Source organism: Piliocolobus tephrosceles, chromosome 14 (assembly GCF_002776525.5).
Source record: "Piliocolobus tephrosceles isolate RC106 chromosome 14, ASM277652v3, whole genome shotgun sequence".
Lineage (NCBI taxonomy): Eukaryota > Metazoa > Chordata > Mammalia > Primates > Cercopithecidae > Piliocolobus > Piliocolobus tephrosceles.
The window spans coordinates 80,354,916-80,373,924 of record NC_045447.1 but is presented as its reverse complement, the minus strand read 5'-3'; the positions used below and the strand labels follow the sequence as shown (position 1 = coordinate 80,373,924).

At 39.4% G+C, this 19,009-nt stretch overlaps 1 protein-coding gene across 5 annotated transcripts in view; it reads left to right on the top strand.

Annotated features, from left to right (window-relative positions):
• The window catches only part of SMARCA2 (SWI/SNF related, matrix associated, actin dependent regulator of chromatin, subfamily a, member 2), a 183,398-nt gene that overhangs the window by 81,105 nt on the left and 83,284 nt on the right, over positions 1–19,009 (top strand). For all 5 annotated transcript variants that reach the window (XM_023213200.2, XM_023213205.2, XM_023213203.3 and 2 more), the window contains exons 20-24: positions 3,742–3,849; positions 4,455–4,541; positions 8,671–8,717; positions 11,082–11,248; positions 17,346–17,509. In XM_023213200.2, coding sequence (XP_023068968.1) covers positions 3,742–3,849; positions 4,455–4,541; positions 8,671–8,717; positions 11,082–11,248; positions 17,346–17,509 — 573 coding nt within the window. The remainder of the gene's footprint in view (positions 1–3,741; positions 3,850–4,454; positions 4,542–8,670; positions 8,718–11,081; positions 11,249–17,345; positions 17,510–19,009) is intronic.

Genomic DNA, 19,009 nt, shown 5'->3' with positions numbered 1-19,009 from the left:
AAGCTTCCTGACAAACTTCTTTGAGAGAAATGAAAGGGAAATTGGCTTTGGCTGATAGTGTGATTGGGAAAGATCTTAAAAAGGGTCTTCAGGGTAGAGTAGAGTTAGAAAGGAGCCTTAAGACTAACTAAGGACATCCCAGGCCTGGGGAAAAGTACAAAAACAAACCAAGTGGCATGGAGTTGTTTGGGAAGGCTCTGGGAGCAAACATAAAATACAGTTGTGAAGCTTATGTGATTTTGATCATGTGTATTAAATCCCCTAATTGTGTGAGGAAAGAGACTCTGCCTTCCAAGAGCAGCCATCAGGTCCTGGAGAGCAGCTTGCCTCTCTGCGGACTTGATCTCTTTGAGGATGCTTGCATCCCTGTCTCCATGGCATCACCATGCATGCCTCCTGCTTTCCAAACTCCTTCACCTCCAGCCCTTAGCAGTGGCTGACTGATAGGAAGGTGCTTGAGTGTTCTTTCCTGAATTCTGGATCTGCCTTCCCCAAATGCACAAGCATCAGCCGTGCCTTCCACATTCAGGAAGGTTTGATCAAGCCAAGAGGGAGGTGCAGGTGAAGGTGAACCTCAGGCAGAGCTAGGAAGCCTGAAAATCTCCTTAGTCATCCTAACATGGAGCTTAAAAGAGTGGATTCTATTTCAAATCCTAACTGTGCCATTGAATAGCTATATCTTTGGGCCTGTAGCTAAACGTCTGTGGTGCTCAGATTCCTAATCTATAAAATGAGAAGGCTAAATGTAGCTATCTCAGTAGAGCTCTTTTGTGTGTTAAATGAGGGAAGGCACGGAAAGCGCTTTGCACTTTGCACAGGGCCTTTTCTATGGAAAGAGCCGAGTAATATTAGTCCTTGATGTCATTTTACCATTATACTTGTTAAAGTCTAAAGTTGTTCAACATTTTTCTTTACCATTATCAAATGTTATTGTGAGTTGACAGCTCTTGAAAAAGTAGAAGGCTAGGGTAATCATTTCACAATGTATGTGTATATCAAAATATCACAGACATACCTTAAATATATATAATTTGTGTTTCTGTATATTATACCTTTTTAAAATATTATACCTTGATGCAATTATACGTCAGTAAAGCTGAAAAAATTAGAATTTTTTTTATTATACTTTAAGTTCTAGGGTACATGTGCACAGCATGCAGGTTTGTTACTTATGTATACATGTGCCATATTGGTGTGCTGCACCCAGTAACTCGTCATTTACATTAGGTGTATCTCCTAATGCTATCCCTCCCCCCTCCCCCTACCCCATGACAGGCCCTGGTGTGTGATGTTCCCCACCCTGTGTCCAAGTGTTCTCATTGTTCAATTCCCACCTATGAGTGAGAACGTGCGGTGTTTGGTTTTCTGTCCTTGCAATAGTTTGTTCAAAATGATGGTTTCCAGCTTCATCCATGTCCCTACAAAGGACACGAACTCATCCTTTTTTATGGCTGCGTAGTATTCCACAGTGTATATGTGCCACATTTTCTTAATGCAGTCTATCATTGATGGACATTTGGGTTGGTTCCAAGTCTTTGCTGTTGTGAATAGTGCCGCAATAAACATACGTGTCCATGTATCTTTATAGCAGCATAATTTATAATCCTTTGGGTATATCCCCAGTAATGGGATGGCTGGGTCAAATGGTATTTCTGGTTCTAGATCCTTGAGGAATCGCCACACTGTTTTCCACAATGGTTGAACTAGTTTACAGTCCCACCAACAGTGTAAAAGTGTCCCTGTTTCTCCACAACCTCTCCAGCACTTATTGTTTTCCTGACTTTTTTTACGATCGCCATTCTAACTGGTGTGAGATGGCATCTCATTGTGGTTTTAATTTGCATTTCTTTGATGGCCAGTGATGATGAGCATTTTTTCATATGTCTGTTGGCTGCATAAATGTCTTCTTTTGAGAAGTGTCTGTTCATATCCTTCACCCACTTTCTGATGGGGTTGTTTGATTTTTTTCTTGTAAATTTGTTTAAGTTATTTGTAGATTCTGGATATTAGCCCTTTGTCAGATGCATGGATTGCAAAAATTTTCTCCCATCCTGTAGGTTGCCTGTTCACTCTGATGGTAGTTTCTTTTGCTGTGCAGAAGCTCTTTAGTTTGATTAGGTCCCATTTGTCAATTCTGGCTTTTGTTGGCGTTGCTTTTGGTGTTTCAGACATGAAGTCCTTGCCCATGCCTATGTCCTGAATGAGTCTCACTCTGTCACTCCAGTGCAGTGGCACGATCTCGGCTCATTGCAACCTCTGCCTCTTGGGTTCCAGCAATTCTCCTGCGTCAGCCTCCTGAATAGCTGGGATTATAGGCACACACTACCACGCCTGGCTAATTTTTGTATTTTTAGTAGAGATGGAGTTTCATCATGTTGGGCAAGCTGGTCTGGAACTCCTGACATCGTGATCTGCCCACCTCGGCCTCCCAAAGTGCTGGGACTGCAGGCATGAGTCACCACACCTGGCCAAATTATGGAAATTTTTTATATTAAAAAAAAGAGAAGTACTTTAAACATATAACATGATCAGTTTTCTAAAACACAAAGCCTGTGTGAAATGCATACTTATTTATTAATCTTGGAGATTTTTCTTTCACCTGGCCAAGAAGGTCATTAAAAACTGAAGCATGTTTTTGGAGGGTTACTTACACTTCTCAACTTTTCTGTCAAAGAGCGAGCTTTGCTCTAATCTCATTTGATGCATCAAAATGTGTGGCCAAAATCTATTCATTGTGGTTCCATTTGGTCTGACAGATTCCTTCTAAAGTAACAATTGAATGAATATTCAAGTTCTTTGTGACCTCTTCTCCCTGGCCTTCAGAGCTGCAAATAATGTGATCATTTTAAATCAGTTTATTAAACATTAGCTTGCTGATTTACTTTTAATCACATTCTGCATATTTCTAGGCATTAATCTGATGTTTATTATGGAAATTGCACATTTGTGTTCTTGGGATTCTTTTTTAAATAAAGAAAAACAATGGTAGGAAATAAGGCAGATTTTCTGTATTAGGAGTATGATAAAGTATGCAGGTGTGTGATAAACCATGAGCATGTGAATTCCCCTTAACTTTGTAAAATTGGATTTTGATAGTATTTCAACTGGAAGCACAGGAGGCCTTGTCCTCCTTTAGATGGCCATAAAGTAGTGTCTAATTGTGGATTAATTTCTCTCTTCCGCCTGTTCTCACTAGGTTGCATCCTGCCATTTCTCAAGAGTAGAAGTTAACGGTAGTCACCCTAGGGATGTTATAAATCTCACTTTTAGACTAGTATTAGAGATACCACATGTGACCATTTAAAAATGTTTCACGAAGAAAATCACAGGATATTTGTCAGTCACTGCTTTTCCTAAAACCGTTCTGTTCATAGGAAAGGAAGTATAATTGGGAAGTGAAGGAAATACTAAAAATACCCCATATTGAACATTTTTGAATTTGAACAGTTTGTAAGCCATTCTCTCTCTCAAATTTGGAATCAAGTCCAGAAATTTCAGAAAACATGACCCCAGCATCAATTACATATAACCTTTGGAAGCTCCCACCATCATAATGGTACCTTTAACAATGATGACTCTGGTATCTTCTAACACCCCCATCTCAGCCCGCACTCCATGAATCCAAGAAAGAGAAAGAGAGACACCTTTGTGCTTCCAGGAGTGACACTGATTCAGCAGTCTTCTTAGAACAGGCGCCTTCTCCTTCCCGCTCTTGCCTACTTAGTGTTCTCTTTTCCGCAGGTGGAATATGTGATCAAGTGTGACATGTCAGCTCTGCAGAAGATTCTGTATCGCCATATGCAGGCTAAGGGGATCCTTCTCACAGATGGTTCTGAGAAAGATAAGAAGGTATGTTGCGGAAGATGATGCAACTCAAGGTGCTGTGATATGTATTCTCATGGCTGTGACATTGAATATTCACAGGAAGCATCCCTGCTAATGCTGATTTGTTAAAGTAAATCACTGGACCTCCTTTGAGCAATTATAGCTGCCAAAGATAATCTCTTCACCTCTTAGCTGCATTGGGGCAGGAAGAAAGAAGGAATATGTTCACATTACCAAAATAGTTAGCTCTGCTTATGTCAATTTTGCAGCAAATATATTCTGCCTAAATGTGGGGTGGCATTTTAGAAGGTTTTAAAATCCAGTTTCACTCCCTGGGCATCTGTTCTGTGCTTCTGTGTTCTGGAGTCCTACGGAATAGACAGTCATGTCACAAAGCCATTGACTAGACATAATTCTTCAAGGTTCACTTTTTTTGTAGGATACGTTAATCACAAGAAAGACATATCAAACTCAGGAACTGCTATATAATTAAAGAAGCTTTAAACCACAAGGTGTGTAGGTGACTGAGAAAACCTTTGGTCCTTTGTATAAGAAGCCCAGTTTAAAAGATCTGAAATGTCTGACCAGTTAATAATTAGTTTTATTTTTCTCTTTCCACTGATTCTTAGGGGAAAGGAGGTGCTAAGACACTTATGAACACTATCATGCAGTTGAGAAAAATCTGCAACCACCCATATATGTTTCAGCACATTGAGGTAAGTCTCTATTGTGTGTGTTGAGCCTGATTGTGCTAATATACTAATGCTAGTTAAAAAAACGAACAAACAAAACAAAAACCAAAATAGGTTTAAAACATGTTGGTGGAAGTTGAGATGACATGATCTGATAGCTCGACAAGCAGAATTAACAAACATGAGTATTCTTGTTATGGGTTCTCATTGGCACCAAGCATCTGAGCATCTGGAATTTTATAACCAAGAGTTTAAAGTGGAGAGAAAATGTTGTAAGCAGTGGCTCACTTGTGTGGGTTTGGGTAAGTACTGTGAATTACCTTGTTATAGTAGGAGCTCTGAAATTGAAGATAATGATAAATACATTCAGTTTCCTCAGAAGAATGCTGTGAAAAATATTAAAATAACATATTTATGACTGCTAAAGAGAAAGATTTTCTTTAAATATTTTCTTTGTAAAAGACACTGGCTTTAGTCTGTTACTTTGATTTATATTTTTCCTTTCTTGTTTCTGTCGTAATGATGTAAATCCATGCTTTCATCCTGATGCTCAGGTCTCTAGAAAGCTGTTTTGCAGGGAGAGGACATTTTCTGCCATGTTCACTCCATGTGAATAAGTTTCCTAAATTGACAGTGTTTCACCCCAGTCAGAGCAATTGACTGGAGCAGGAATGAAAAGGAGCCACAATTGTATTCCCCATTTGTCATTGCTGCTGCTGAGGCAAATGGTCCTGGTGGCAATTATTTGCCAGGGCAGTGCCTACTTTCTACTGCAAAATGGGCAGGCGACATAGAGAACATCACTGCAGGGCTCCAGTGTCTGCATCAATTTATTTTAAAAAATACATAGAAACTTCTGGAGAGTTAAAACTTAATCACAGTATAAAAATTGAGTTGGAGCACTCTTCTTTTCGAATATTCTTTTTTCTCCCTTATTTTTGGCAGTTGTACCTGTCAGGTCAGAGTATTCATTGCACACCATATCTGCATGCCAGAATTCTTTTCTAGCTGTGCTGGATAATGGGAAAGATTTCGGACGGTGCTATTGCCTTCAAGTCCATAGGAAAAAGTATCCGTAGACACCAGGGAGAGGACCCACAGCCATAGGAGAGAGTGTATGGGCGTAGAGGAGAATAGCCATAGATATAGGGGAAAGTATCTACATATATCGAAGTAAAACGACAACAGCAACAACACTTAAAGAATCTCATGGCTGGGTGCGGTGGCTCACTCCTGTAAGCCAAGCACTTTGGTAGGCCGAGGCAGGCAGATGACCTGAGGTCAGGAGTTCAAGACCGGCCTGGCCAACATGGTAAAACCCCGTCTAAAACTACAAAATTACAAAACTACAGAATTACAAAACTACAAAAATTAGCCCTGTGTCATGGCAGACGCCTGTAATCCCAGCTACACAGGAGGCTGAGGAAACAGAATTGCTTGAACCTGGGAGGTAGAGGTTACAGTGAGCCAAGATCATGCCATTGCACTCCAGCCTGAGTGACAAGAGCGAAAGTCGGTCTCAAAAAAAAAAAAAAAAGTCTCACTAGTAAGTCATAATTATTTACATGTATTGTTGAAGGGGAATGCAGTGGCCAAAAATGAGTTCATATCCACTAGGTCACTTTGTAACTGTGAACTGGGGTACGTCACTCAGATTCTCCATGCTATAATGTGCTTGATTTGTAAACAGGGGTAATAATAGATTATAGGACTGGCAGGAGGACCAGCTTTTAAACAGTAACATGTGAAGCATCTTGTAAACTGATGTCGTGTTATATCAGATGTAAGGCACCAATGAATTGGTAGTGGGCGTAGGTTGGGTTGAGAGGAGCTGGGAAAAAAGTCTAATGATGAAACTGTCTGGGGTTTTGTTAGTCTAACCTATTGCCCACCGTCCCATTTTTTTCTGAAAACAATTTTAAGACATGTATGGTAATCTATGAGGGCCTTGAGGGACTTAGGAATTTTGAAGATTAAGCAGCAATCTTACTTCATTTTGGTTATCATAAAAGAAATGATCCCTTCAGCCATGCTGGGCTAAGTAGGGAAGGGAGGGAGATGATGCCTTCTGTCCTCCAGCTTCAGTCTGGAGGGTGGGAAAGGATAGAGGAGGAGTGGGATCATGAAGGAAGCGAAGTTTAAGGTGCATGCCCTTCGGTACCCGCATATTGACATTTTAAGTAGCAGTTGGTAGAAAGGCAGACTTTGATTTGCAATTTTTTTTAACAGAAAAACTCTCAGGAGTCTATTCCTAGAAACGAGATCCACAGTTATGGCAAATCTAGTGACAACTATGGAACAGAGGTGGTGTGTGAATTTGCCTTTGTTGTGTTTCGTTTGCTACACACCCTTTGTTCATACTAAATCCTACCAGATGCTCAGCCTCAAAGTGGGTCTCACTGCCTCCCTGGGGACCTTCAAACTCAAGAAATAAAAACAGTATTTTTAACATGATGCTGTTACCTAATCTCCAACAGCATCCATTGACACCCTCTCTTTGGTTTTCACAATCCTGCTTGGAGACAGGGATAGGGCCTAATGGAGACTATGGGCTTGGTTCTAGGGGATGGAGGTGAGGTATTGGCCACAGTCTATCCTGTTAATTTTGCCACAGGACTGGAGCTTACCATAGATGATGAGCATATTTGAGAGTACTGTTGAGCCCAGAGGGAAAGATCTGGTGCCATTGGAGGAATCGCTGCAGGGATCCAGGGAGGAGGGAAGGCAGAAAAGGGAGACAGCCGGTGGCTGATGTGAAAGTGTAACCTGCTTTCCATTCCCACCGATGGTTGCCATTCCCATAAAGTCAGAATGGAGAAATGCATGGAGAACAGTCATGTATTTCTTCCTGTGAATCAGAAAGGAGGGAGTTAGAGTTATGTGATTACACTCTGTATTCTGAAAACAGAAGCCAGACACCTGAGGGATGCTGTACATCTAGGACCTTATTTGTAACGGAGGAAAGCACAGTATAGAAGAGGTGTTAGGATTTCACCAAACTGACCAGGCATGGTGGCTCATGCCAGTAAGCCTAGCACTTTGGGAGGCCAAGGCAGTCAGGTCACTTGAGGTAAGGAGTTCAAGACCAGCATGGCTAATGTGGCAAAACCCTGTCTGTACTAAAAATACAGAAAATTAACCAGGTGTAGTGGCACATGCTGTAGTCCCAGCTACTCAGGAGTCTGAGGCAGGAGAATTGCTTGAACCTGGGAGGCAGAGGTTTGCAATGAGCTGAGACCGCACCACTGCACTCCAGCCTGGGCAACAGAGTGAGACTCTGTCTGAAATAAAAAAAAAAAAAAGGAAAAGAAAAGAAAAGATTTCACCAAACTAAGAATTAGAATATGTAATCACCGTTATTTTTATTGCTAATTTTTTCCACAATGCGTATTGTATTAGTCCGTTTTCATGCTGCTGATAAAGGCATACCTGAGACTGGGCAATTTGTAAAGAAAAAAGGTTGAATGAACTCATATTTCACATGGTTGGGGAGGCCTCACAATCATGGCAGAAGGCGAAAGGAACATCTTACATGGTGGCAGGCAAGAGAGAGTGAGAGCCAAGTGAAAAGGGAAACCCCTTATAAAGCCACCAGATCTCGTGAGACTTACAACCACGAGAATGGCTTGGGGGAAACCTTCCTGATGATTCAGTTGATTCCCCCAGGGTCCCTCCCACCACACACGGGAATTATGGGAACTACAATTCAAGATGAGATTTCAGTGGGGACACAGCCAAGTCCTATCACATGTATTTATATATACATATTAATTCTGATTTGCTTGTATTGTGCTCTTATAGTCTAGACTCTGAACTCCTTGAGTTCAGATCCACCCTAGAGGGTGGATCTCCAAAAACAACTATTGGCTCAGCTATGGGCCAGTGGGTGCTCAGTGACTGTGTGATGGGTAAACTAACTCTGTTACCTGAGAGTCTAGAGACTAGAAGAAACTCACAGGATACATTTCTGGTGGAACAAAAGTCTGCATGCAATATACTGAATTTCTCGTTCATTATATATGTAAGTTTTTTTGCTTATTCCTTAATTATTTTGTTTTAACTATAGAAATAGGTAGGATAACCTCACTAAAAGAGTAATCATTAAGTTAATAATTACATTTTTTTAAATCATTTTTCTCTCTCTCTTTTAAAGGAATCCTTTGCTGAACACCTAGGCTATTCAAATGGGGTCATCAATGGGTAAATCTCAAAATTTTTTTTCTTTTAAAAAAAATGTTGTTGGCCTTACATAAACTCCTCCTCTCTACAGTGTTTCCTCTTGTGCAAATACATACTTCCAGCCCTCTAAGTGCTCTTCAGTGGAGAAATTAACCAAAACGATATCAGCATTCTCTTTTACTTTACTGGCATAAATTATTACTTGCCTTAAGCAAGTGGCTATTCAAAGGACATAGATCTTATTTAATAGACTTAATAGTATCCTACTGTTCAAAAAATGTTGTTGAAGTTTCAAAGGTTTGTTATTTATAACCAAAAGTATAGCCTGGGCCTGAAGAGAATTTATCTTATTAAATTTCACATTGACGTTTGATATTAATGTACATGAGAAGAAATTTCTCATCTGCTGTAAATGTTTACAGTTTTATAGTCATTTGTTAGAGTATGGTCTGTGTAAGAAATGTTTTTCATTAGCAATGGATGTTAAAGAGAATCTTGACTTGCAACAACAAAAATGAACACTGCCTTAACAGAAAGTCTCTGTGTGTGTGTGTGTGTGTGTGTGTTGCAAATTTGAAAAATTTATTATTAGGATGTAGTCATCGTTCTTGGATGCCAAGGGCAGACAGTTTCACTGGGCTAAGAACCAGGAACTATAACCTATCCAGAAGCAGTGCTGCTAAGCTTTCCCAGCCTCTTCTTGCCTCTCTCTCCTCTGCGTTCTATGGTTACTCCTGCTCCCATCAGCTTGGCCAGGGTTGCATGGAGAAAACACGGCTATGGGGTATTTGGAGAACAGTTCTCAGAGTGGGGAATGGACATCAGGAAGACATACGTTTGAAAATGTGTCTGTTAGAAATAACATATCCTGTGTCATAAAATCAACTACCAGATGATACATTCCAGTACTATAGATTACATGTGCACTGGCAAGTTTTCTAAACAGTATCGCCTAGAATTCAGTTTTACTTGTATAACACAGCCCTGTTGATAAAAGAAAAATAAGGGTGAACTGTAGAGGGAAAAGGCCCTACTTTAGCCTTTCTTCATATCACAGCGTCTTCTCCATCTCATACTCCCATCGTGTTTTTGACTTGTACTTCTACAGTAATCCAAGACTCTTGTCCTCCCCCAGTCCATTCTTACACGATGTCCATAGTGATCTTATAAAAAGGTATGCCAGACCTCATCACTCCCCTGCTTAAAACCCACTGATGGCTTTTCATTGCACTGAAAATGAAAATGTTCAGTGTAGCTCATAGAGCCCTACAGAGTCTATTCCTAATCTCATCCTCCACCTCTCTGTCTTCATCTCCCAGTATTCTGTCCTCACTTCTGTTTAAGCCATGCTCACTGGTTGTTTGTTTGTTTGTTTTTCAATTTCTCAAATCCTTCTGTCTCCTTTACCCCTCAGAACCTTTATGCATGCTCTTTCCTCACCCTGGAATCTCCTCCTCTCCACCCCAGTGCCCCCATTCTTCACCTAGATGCCTTTTTACTCATTATTTCAGGTTTTAGCTAAAATGTTAGCTCTTCAGGGAGGTCACCTCTGACACTCTAAACCAGTGGTTGGCAAACCTTTTCTGTAAAGAGCCAGATTGTAAATATTTTCAGCTTTGTGGGCCATAAAGTGTCTGCCACACCTGCTCAGCACAGCCTCTGTAGCATGAAAGCAGCCAGAAAACAGAGATGAGGGAGTGTGGCTGTGTCTGTTTTTATTTATAAAACAGCAGACTGGGGCCAAAAGTTGCCAAACTGCTCTGATCTAAAGAAGGATCACATGTTGCTGTGGGTTTTCTCATTGGAACTTGTTATTTTTATAGTATTTATTATAATTTGTAATTACCCATTTAGTAAAATGAGACTCTATTTTGCTTATTATTTTATACATGGCTAGCACTGTACTTGGTACATAGTAGGTGATCAATAAGTATTTAGATGAATCTTAAGTGCCCTGAATTAACAATTTAAAAATGTATATAATTAATAAGGAAGGATTTACAGAAACATGGCATATATGCACTCACGCGCGTGTGTGTGAGAGAGAGAGAAAGAGAGGGCAAGGAGAAAGAATAAGTTGAGAGAAAGACTGTGAAAGTATTAAGAACATGAAAGTGGTTCCTTTTCTTTCTAGAACCTGTAATCATACCTGGTATATGCAATGCACTTTTCATGGGTTTTTATGAATATATTTTCTTTTTCTGCTAAATATTCTCATTGCTTTGCAGTTCATATTCATTCATTCATTCATTCATTCATTCATTTCACAGTCACTTATTGAATGTTTACTGTGTACAAAGGATTATATGAAAAACAAAGCAATGCTGGATTTTTCAAGAAGACAGAAGTAATACTGTCTTCTTGTTTTGCATTTTTTGGGTTCAGGGCTGAACTGTATCGGGCCTCAGGAAAGTTTGAGCTACTTGATCGTATTCTGCCAAAATTGAGAGCGACTAATCACCGAGTGCTGCTTTTCTGCCAGATGACATCTCTCATGACCATCATGGAGGATTATTTTGCTTTTCGGAACTTCCTTTACCTACGCCTTGATGGTAAGTGCATAAGGCATTAGGCTCAGAAGCCATACTACTGAAAATGAAGGGATAATGGGCACTTAGATCCATTCTCAGCCAAAAAGAAGGGGTAAAATTGAAGAATTGACTAGCAGCATTGGGTGCAATTTTTTGCATCCTTAAGCTTTAAATAAGCTGACCTCATTTGTGCAGCTGCATAGCCCACATATAAACCAACACAAATGAGTTTAGAGTCACTTATGAGTATCTAAATAAAATAAAATTAAACTAAACTAAAATTTTGAAATCTTCCTTGCTCTTAAAATTGATTGTTACCTATGTGCCAAACATATAGAATACGTTGACACACCTTTACCTTTTTCAGTTAAAGGTATATTTTAAGGGGATAAAGGCTGTGTCACTTTTCTTTGTAACAATACATTCATTCAGTTAAGATTATATTTACCATTAAAGCGCCTCTCTTTCTAAATAAGACATATCCACATACATTGTTAAGAGATGTGACTTCATTGTTTCCTGGATTTTGCAAGCTATGTAAAATATTTGCCTGGTTTTAAGAGTGAAATTTAAATACCATGTCCTAAAAATTAGTAAGAAAAAATATTAGTGGAAGAAAATATGATTTTAGGGATAATCCCTAAATTATTTTACGATTTGGATATCAGCCATAATATATTAGAGGTTGAAAGTATCAGCATTTATACACAATGGCAGGGCATAAATATGGCATTCAAAGAGTAGTAAGTAGGAATAGAAGTTAATTTACAGTCAGGATGCTATTTAATCCCTGGGTAGAAAAGAGGATACTACTAATACTGGTATTTATCTAATGCAGTATTACTATTGTTAAATGGGAAATTTAAGGTTTATGTTTCATTAAAAGACTTTATTTTCAATCCAACATTTTGTTTCCCTTTTGCCCTTAATTGAATGTAATTGGATATAAACCAAACTCAGACTTGCCGTATGTTCTCTGACTTAAGGTTTTAGGTGAATTCTCTTTATGGTCTGCCTCTTAGGGTATTATTAATTAATTTTCAAATTAATTATACCATTTGACAAACTTGATTATTTTATTTTATTTTATTTTATTTTATTTTATTTTATTTTATTGTTTTTATTGAGACAGAGTCTCACTCTGTCACCCAGGCTGGAATCCAGTAGCATGATCTCAGCTTACTGCAACCTCTGCCACCCAGGTTCAGGTGATTCTCCTGCCTCAGCCTCCTGAGTAGCTGGGATTACAAGCATGTGCCACCATGCCTGGCTAATTTTTTTGTGTGTATTTTTAGTGGAGATGGGGTTTCACCATGTTGCCCAGGCTGGTCTCGAACTCCTGACCTCAAGTGATCCACCTGCCTTGGCCTCCCAAAGTGCTGGGATTACAAGCGTGAAAATTGATTATTTAAACCCCTTTACCTCTCCCCTCCAAATTACTTAACCAATAAATGGTTAAGTAAATGTGAATTCTGAGTTCACAAATACAGTCCTATTAGGCACAGTTTTTCTCTGTTGGCAAATTTCCTTTATTGTCTCTTCTTCTTTGACTGGATCCCTGCCTCCGAAAAGCGGGGAAAATTCAGAACTCTTCCTTCAAAAGATAAACTGTCCTTTACCTGCTGCTCAAGTGAGGGGTTGTGGGGCTCTATTTTCCCGTGAACTGACAGCCCCACACAGGTGTCCTGCATAACTATCACTTGCTACTTTGTGGCATTTCATTTCCAATCTCAGGTCTCTGAGGACTGCTCCTTTGGAATATTTGCATCTATCAGACTGGTAAGAGTGACTTCCTGGAAACAAATTGCTTTCATGTTTTCTTGTCAGCCTGAGAGGTTCTCTTTAATCATTTGTTGGCTGCTGTCCTTTTGTTATTAATAATAATAGTCACAACAGTTAACATGTATGGAACACCTACTCTGTGTGGGACTCTGGGCCAAGCATTTCATGTGCATTATTAATTTGATTTTCTCAATAAATAAGCTACTGTTACCCTGTCAACCAGTGTGCCATTATGATGCCCATTTAATAGATGAGAAAACAAAGGTATATGGTGAAACCAGGTTCTAACTTGGATCTCTTTGATTCCAGATTAGCTCAGTTTTAGCAGATCCAGAGAGGTATACCCCATCTCTGAAAATACAGGCTGCTTCTCTAGCTACAACATTTTAAGCATGATTTTGAACTTATTTAAAATTTTCAGTTGAGTAATTGCAAACCACCATGCACTAGAGACACAGGATGGATGAACTATTCACTGTTCCTGCTCTCAGAGTCCTTACCATTAGGTGGAAGGAGACAGACAAGCAAATTGCCTAACATGTTACAGATGGAATTGAAAAGGCATATTTCCATAAGAAAGAGCAGCCATTCCTTTTAAGGGTGGACAGAACTAATGGACAAACAATCAGTATACACACAGATAAGTTAGTACACACACTTCCGGCTGAACCCCCTTCTGTCCCCCATCCCACCACCCAATTGTTAAAATGACTTCAGATTTTCACTCCTGAATTTGATGTGTCAGATTTTGACTTTAGAAGAAAAAAATCACTTGACAAGAGCTAAGCAGAAATTTTCTGCAAAGATTACGGTTGCATGAATAGATTTAGCTAATACTCCATTATAGTTTTTGTTTTTACTGGAAATGATTTTTGAGTGAGAGCAAGTGGTGCTCTCTCTTGTTTTATCCCAGAAGACAATACTTTCTAAAAGTCACTGAAACTAAGTTAAAATTAGTCATCATGAAAGTCTGACAGTATGTTCCTTCTGGTAAATTCTGTAATTTTCAACACACTTGCCCTATTAATTGTATTCTTATAATTGGTTATGTATCAAAGTCTGAAAGACCATGAAACTGATGTTAGTATTGAGCACATTAAATCTTGTGCCACTTGCAAAGAGTGTCTGCCTTTATATCTAAAGGCACTCTTACATGGTGGTTTGAATCTCCCTGAACAATATTAAAAAGATTGCTGATGATCAGCAAAGATCTTGACTTGGAAATCTTTGATGGAAGTGGTTTTCTAGCAAATTCTAAACCTTGTGATGAGAAATGCCATTGTTTTGTATGAAAAATGACTTAATCTTTTTTATTGTTTTTTGTAATTTGTCAAGTTCCCAGCTATTTATACAGTTTATTTTATGTTATTTTATGTTATTTTATTTTATTTTATTTTATTTCATTCTATTTTGTTGAGATGAAGTCTCACTCTGTCGCCCAGGCTGGAGTGCATCTCAGCTCACTGCAACCTCCACTTCCTGGGTTCAAGCGATTCTTATGTCCCACCCTCCCGAGTAGCTGGGATTACAGATGTGTGCCACCATGCCCAGCTAATTTTTGTATTTTTAGTAGGGACAGGGTTTTATCATGTTGGCCAGGCTGGTCTTGAACTCCTGACCTCAGGTAATCCACCCACCTTGGCTTCCCAAAGTGCTGAGATCATAGGTGTGAGCCACCGTGCCTGGCCTATACAGTTTAAATACACACCAGATATATGGTTGGCCTATTTGCTTGAGGTATCTGGTATAGGGTCTGAAAACTCCTTTGACCAAATAATTTTATTTGGATATTCCTTTTGTTTTTCAGTGCTTTATTTTGCATGTAAGGTTATTTCATCCCAGTAGGCATTGGTTGTATTTATATCTTATGTTACTGGCGAGATCCACGTCTGTTCTGCCCACGTGCAGTAAATCAATCACTGTGACACAGGTTTTGCAAAGGAGAAAAGATTTATTCACAAGGGAACCAAGCAAAAAGATGGAAGAACAACTCTACCTCCCTGAAGATAAGACTTAGGGATATTTATGGGGTAAGGAGGTGGGGTGGTGTAAGGCACAGGGAAAGGTGATTGGCAGTGGGGAAAAATGAAGTCACAGGTTCATTCTACACAAGCATAGCCGGGGTTCATGGTGTTTCTGAGGACATACATGCAGAAAATGGCAGCGTTAGCGTGATCTGATGGTGGAGTTCTTGGCTCTCCAACATCAAAAGACCATCTCTTGGGCACTTGCGCTCAGGCCTAGTTTAAGGGTCAGTGGTGTCAACCAGTTTGAAGTGGACAGAGCTGGCCAAAGTTCCTGAAAAAAAACTGAAGTAACCATTGCCATGGTGACATATGCATGTTATCTGTAAAGTAGCCAGTGAAGGTCAAGTTTGAGCATTCAGCAGCAAGACCTTCAGCTACCGCAGCCTTCAGCTTCACAGAAAAAGAGAAAACAAAAATAACAAAAAGCAAGAAACCAAAAGCATGCAGGGCAGGCAGACCTGATGAGATTAACTGTTTGGTTTCATTAATCCATGCAATTATCAGCTGGTTCATTTTCAGTTAATCAAAAACGGTTGAACTTCTATCCTGAGAGGATAGATGTGTATAGTTTTTGTACCCAGTTGTCGGAAACACAGATGCCATGATCTCTTCTTTCCCCATTTTAGAAGGAATTTTTGGTTTCTTTGGCTTTTCATTCAGTTTAAGGCAGAGGAGAAATATGTGAACCATTAATCCATGTGAGTAATTTTTAAAAAAATTCTTGCAGCTGGAAAGATGATAGAGGTTTCATGGCAGAACAGAACATATCTTCCATTAGCATCTTGAACAGATAGTTCACCATGATCTCAGAAAGCCAATTCTGAAAATAAAAGAAAAAAGAGCCACACACTTGAAAGCTCACTCATCAAAGCATGTTTAGTGCTCCTCCTCCAAAATCTAAACTCAGACAACTGATGGTGTCGGACCTCACCAGTTCACTAAACTTGAAACCTAACGTAGAAAGTAAATTGGGTCTAAAGAATGTGACTCCATTAAATGAGGAGAGCCCCCAAACCCCTCATTCCTAATCCTTGTTTGCTGTATGCAGGGAAGTGATTTGTCTTCTGCCTCCTCAGGAGGGCATTTGTTATTTGTATTAAATGTGAAAAACAGATTGTCCCCGATTTTGAGAACTTGGCCCTCATAGTAACTTGATTCATTAGCTGTAGTCACTTAAATGTTTTAATCCTCTGAAATAAATTGCTGGTATGTTTTCATCCTTAAAAAAAGAACAGCATGTAAGAATAATATTTGAATAGCAACCGGTCAGGGACTATCATGTAACATGCATACATATTTCCCAACAACCTAAAGCCTTTTTTCAAAATTCAGCGTCTAAGTGTTTCTGGTGAAATATGTTCAGATGGAATACTGGTGTTCTTTTTTTTTTTTTTTTTTTTTTCCTCCCCTTCCACAATGCACTTCATGAAATGGCTGGTTAAATACATTACACATACATAATATGTGATTGAGTGGCTCATCCGAAATGCAAGAATGCCCCAAAAGTGAGCACCAGACTCTAAGGTTTGGTCCTCTCTCCTTATTCACTCTTTTGGAGCCTCCTCAGACCCCATGGGGCAAACCACACCCAGGTATTTAACATGCTGCTCTGTTTAGTTGGTTTTGATTTAGCATGCTTCGAACTCAACAGAGCAGGATGTTAACATGAGAAACAGACCAAGAGATTTCTTGTTTTTTTGTTGGGGGGTATTACTGTGGCTTTAAGTCTTGCTAAAAAGGATAAAATTATTCCATTTGCAAAAAAAAAAAAAAAAAATTTCATTCATAATTTATGTTTTTACCAAATGGACCATACTTCAATTGAAATGGTAAAGCAGTAGAAAAGAACTTTCCTTTTTTTTCTATTTTCTTGGCATAAAAAAGTCCTTGCTTTAATGCCTATTGGCAAAGTTTCTTTAAGCCATTATTACAGTTTTAAGTGCACGTGTGTGTGTGTGAGCGCGCAAGAGGGAGCGAGAGGAAATGTGTGTGTTCTTAAAATTATTTATTGTTGTAAATCACAGAAATAAATCCAAAAAATGTTTTCATTGTTTTAGATGAAAGTAAGGATTTTGTAAAATGTGTAAAGTTACAAAGATGCCTCATCAGAAATGTTTAAGCTCTATCTTTTTTTCATAATTGCAAAATGTTCAAAGTTTTTTTCCAGAAGTACAAAGCCCTGGAAATTACCTCATCCGTGTTAGGAGGAGTCTGGGTATATTTCTCGAAGGAAGCAAGCTTTTTTGTCTCGTTCTGTGCCATTTTCAGACAAGAGTTAATTGGCAAATTAATTTTTCTGATCCCCTTAGGCACCACCAAGTCTGAAGATCGTGCTGCTTTGCTGAAGAAATTCAATGAACCTGGATCCCAGTATTTCATTTTCTTGCTGAGCACCAGAGCTGGTGGCCTGGGCTTAAATCTTCAGGCAGCTGATACAGTGGTCATCTTTGACAGCGACTGGAATCCTCATCAGGTCTGTATGTCCCACTCAGGTGTCCAGGCCTCCCTCTGGAGAGCAGCTAAAAGATGATCAGTTTCATTATTCACATTTACGGGACAGAGCAAATATCTAAACGAGTGGGCCGGTGCTTTCTTGGAGCCAATTCTGGCTGTTTTCTTATCTCCCTTAGAGCATAGATACGAGGTCCCACGTTTGCCTTTGAAGAGCTGAAGTTTGAGGTAGAAAAACTTAGTTTCTGCTTAGTTTTAATCCCATCTCTTGGGATTGCCATTGAACAAAGTATATTTAATGAAGGATAAATCAAAAATGTTGTAAAATCATAGCAATAAGAACAATAGCAACCATCATTTATGAGCCCCTTAATCTATGTCAGCCTCTTGGGCATTTTTTCATTCAGTTTCACAACAACCCTGTCAGACAGTTAATATGATTTGAATCTTTGCAGTCAAGGAAACTGAATCCTAGGCAGGGTAAGTAACTTCCCCAAGGCCAGTTAGTATTATAGTAGTTAACCTTTTATTTTGTGTTTTGTTTAAAGTCATCATCAAAACATATTCTAATGAGCATTTATTGTTGTAAAGCTCTTTTAGCCAGGTAAGTTCAGGGCTATCCTATTAAAGCAGTATTTTGATTTTTTTTTTTTTTTTTTCAATTGAGTGGGTCTCTTATGGCACTGGTTTTCTAAATTACTCTGGAAGGTGAGGCATCTGCCTGTAGGATATTGGGTAGGATGATATTGGTCAAGTTTTGATTCATACTGGAGCAAATGATGAATTCAAAACAGTAAAAATGAAGACCAGGTGTGGTGGCTCATGCCTGTAATCCCAGGACTTTGGGAGGTCGAGGCAGGAGGATTGCTTGAGTCCAGGAATTTGAGACCAGCCTGGGCAACATGGTGAAACCCTGTCTCTACAAAAAAATACAAAAATTAGCTGGGCACAGTGGCACTTATACCTGTAGTCCCAAGTTCCTCAGGAGGCTAAGGTGGGAGAATTGCTTGAACCTGGGAGGCAGAGGCTGTAGTGAGCTGTGATCGTACCACTGCCCTCCAGCCTGGGCAACAAAGCAAGACCATGTCTCAAAAAAAAAGCAAAAAGAAAATGGCAACTCTCACATAGGAGTATGAATTCTACATCAGCTTTTCCTAGGCTCCTCACTGAGCCCTGGTTTTCTCAACAGTAACACTATCTCACTGGGTTGTGAAGATTGAGTGGCAATGCCGTATAGCGTCACTTTTGGCAGGAAATAGAATTCAGGGGTACATTAGGATTCTAAGGGAGCTTTTAAAAAATATACATGCCTGCTTTCTGTTCCCTCCCACCCACCCTAGTTTTCTTATTCAGTGGAGCTAGGGGCTTCCTTTGAGCGCTCCCAGGAGATTCTGAAATAGATTCTCATACAGATGAGGACCACTGATTTAAAGACTCAACTGTGGGTCCAAACCACCAACACTGGGCCACTGCGTGTACTTACCATTCTCTGTAGGTGAATAAATTAAGGCGACTATTGGCT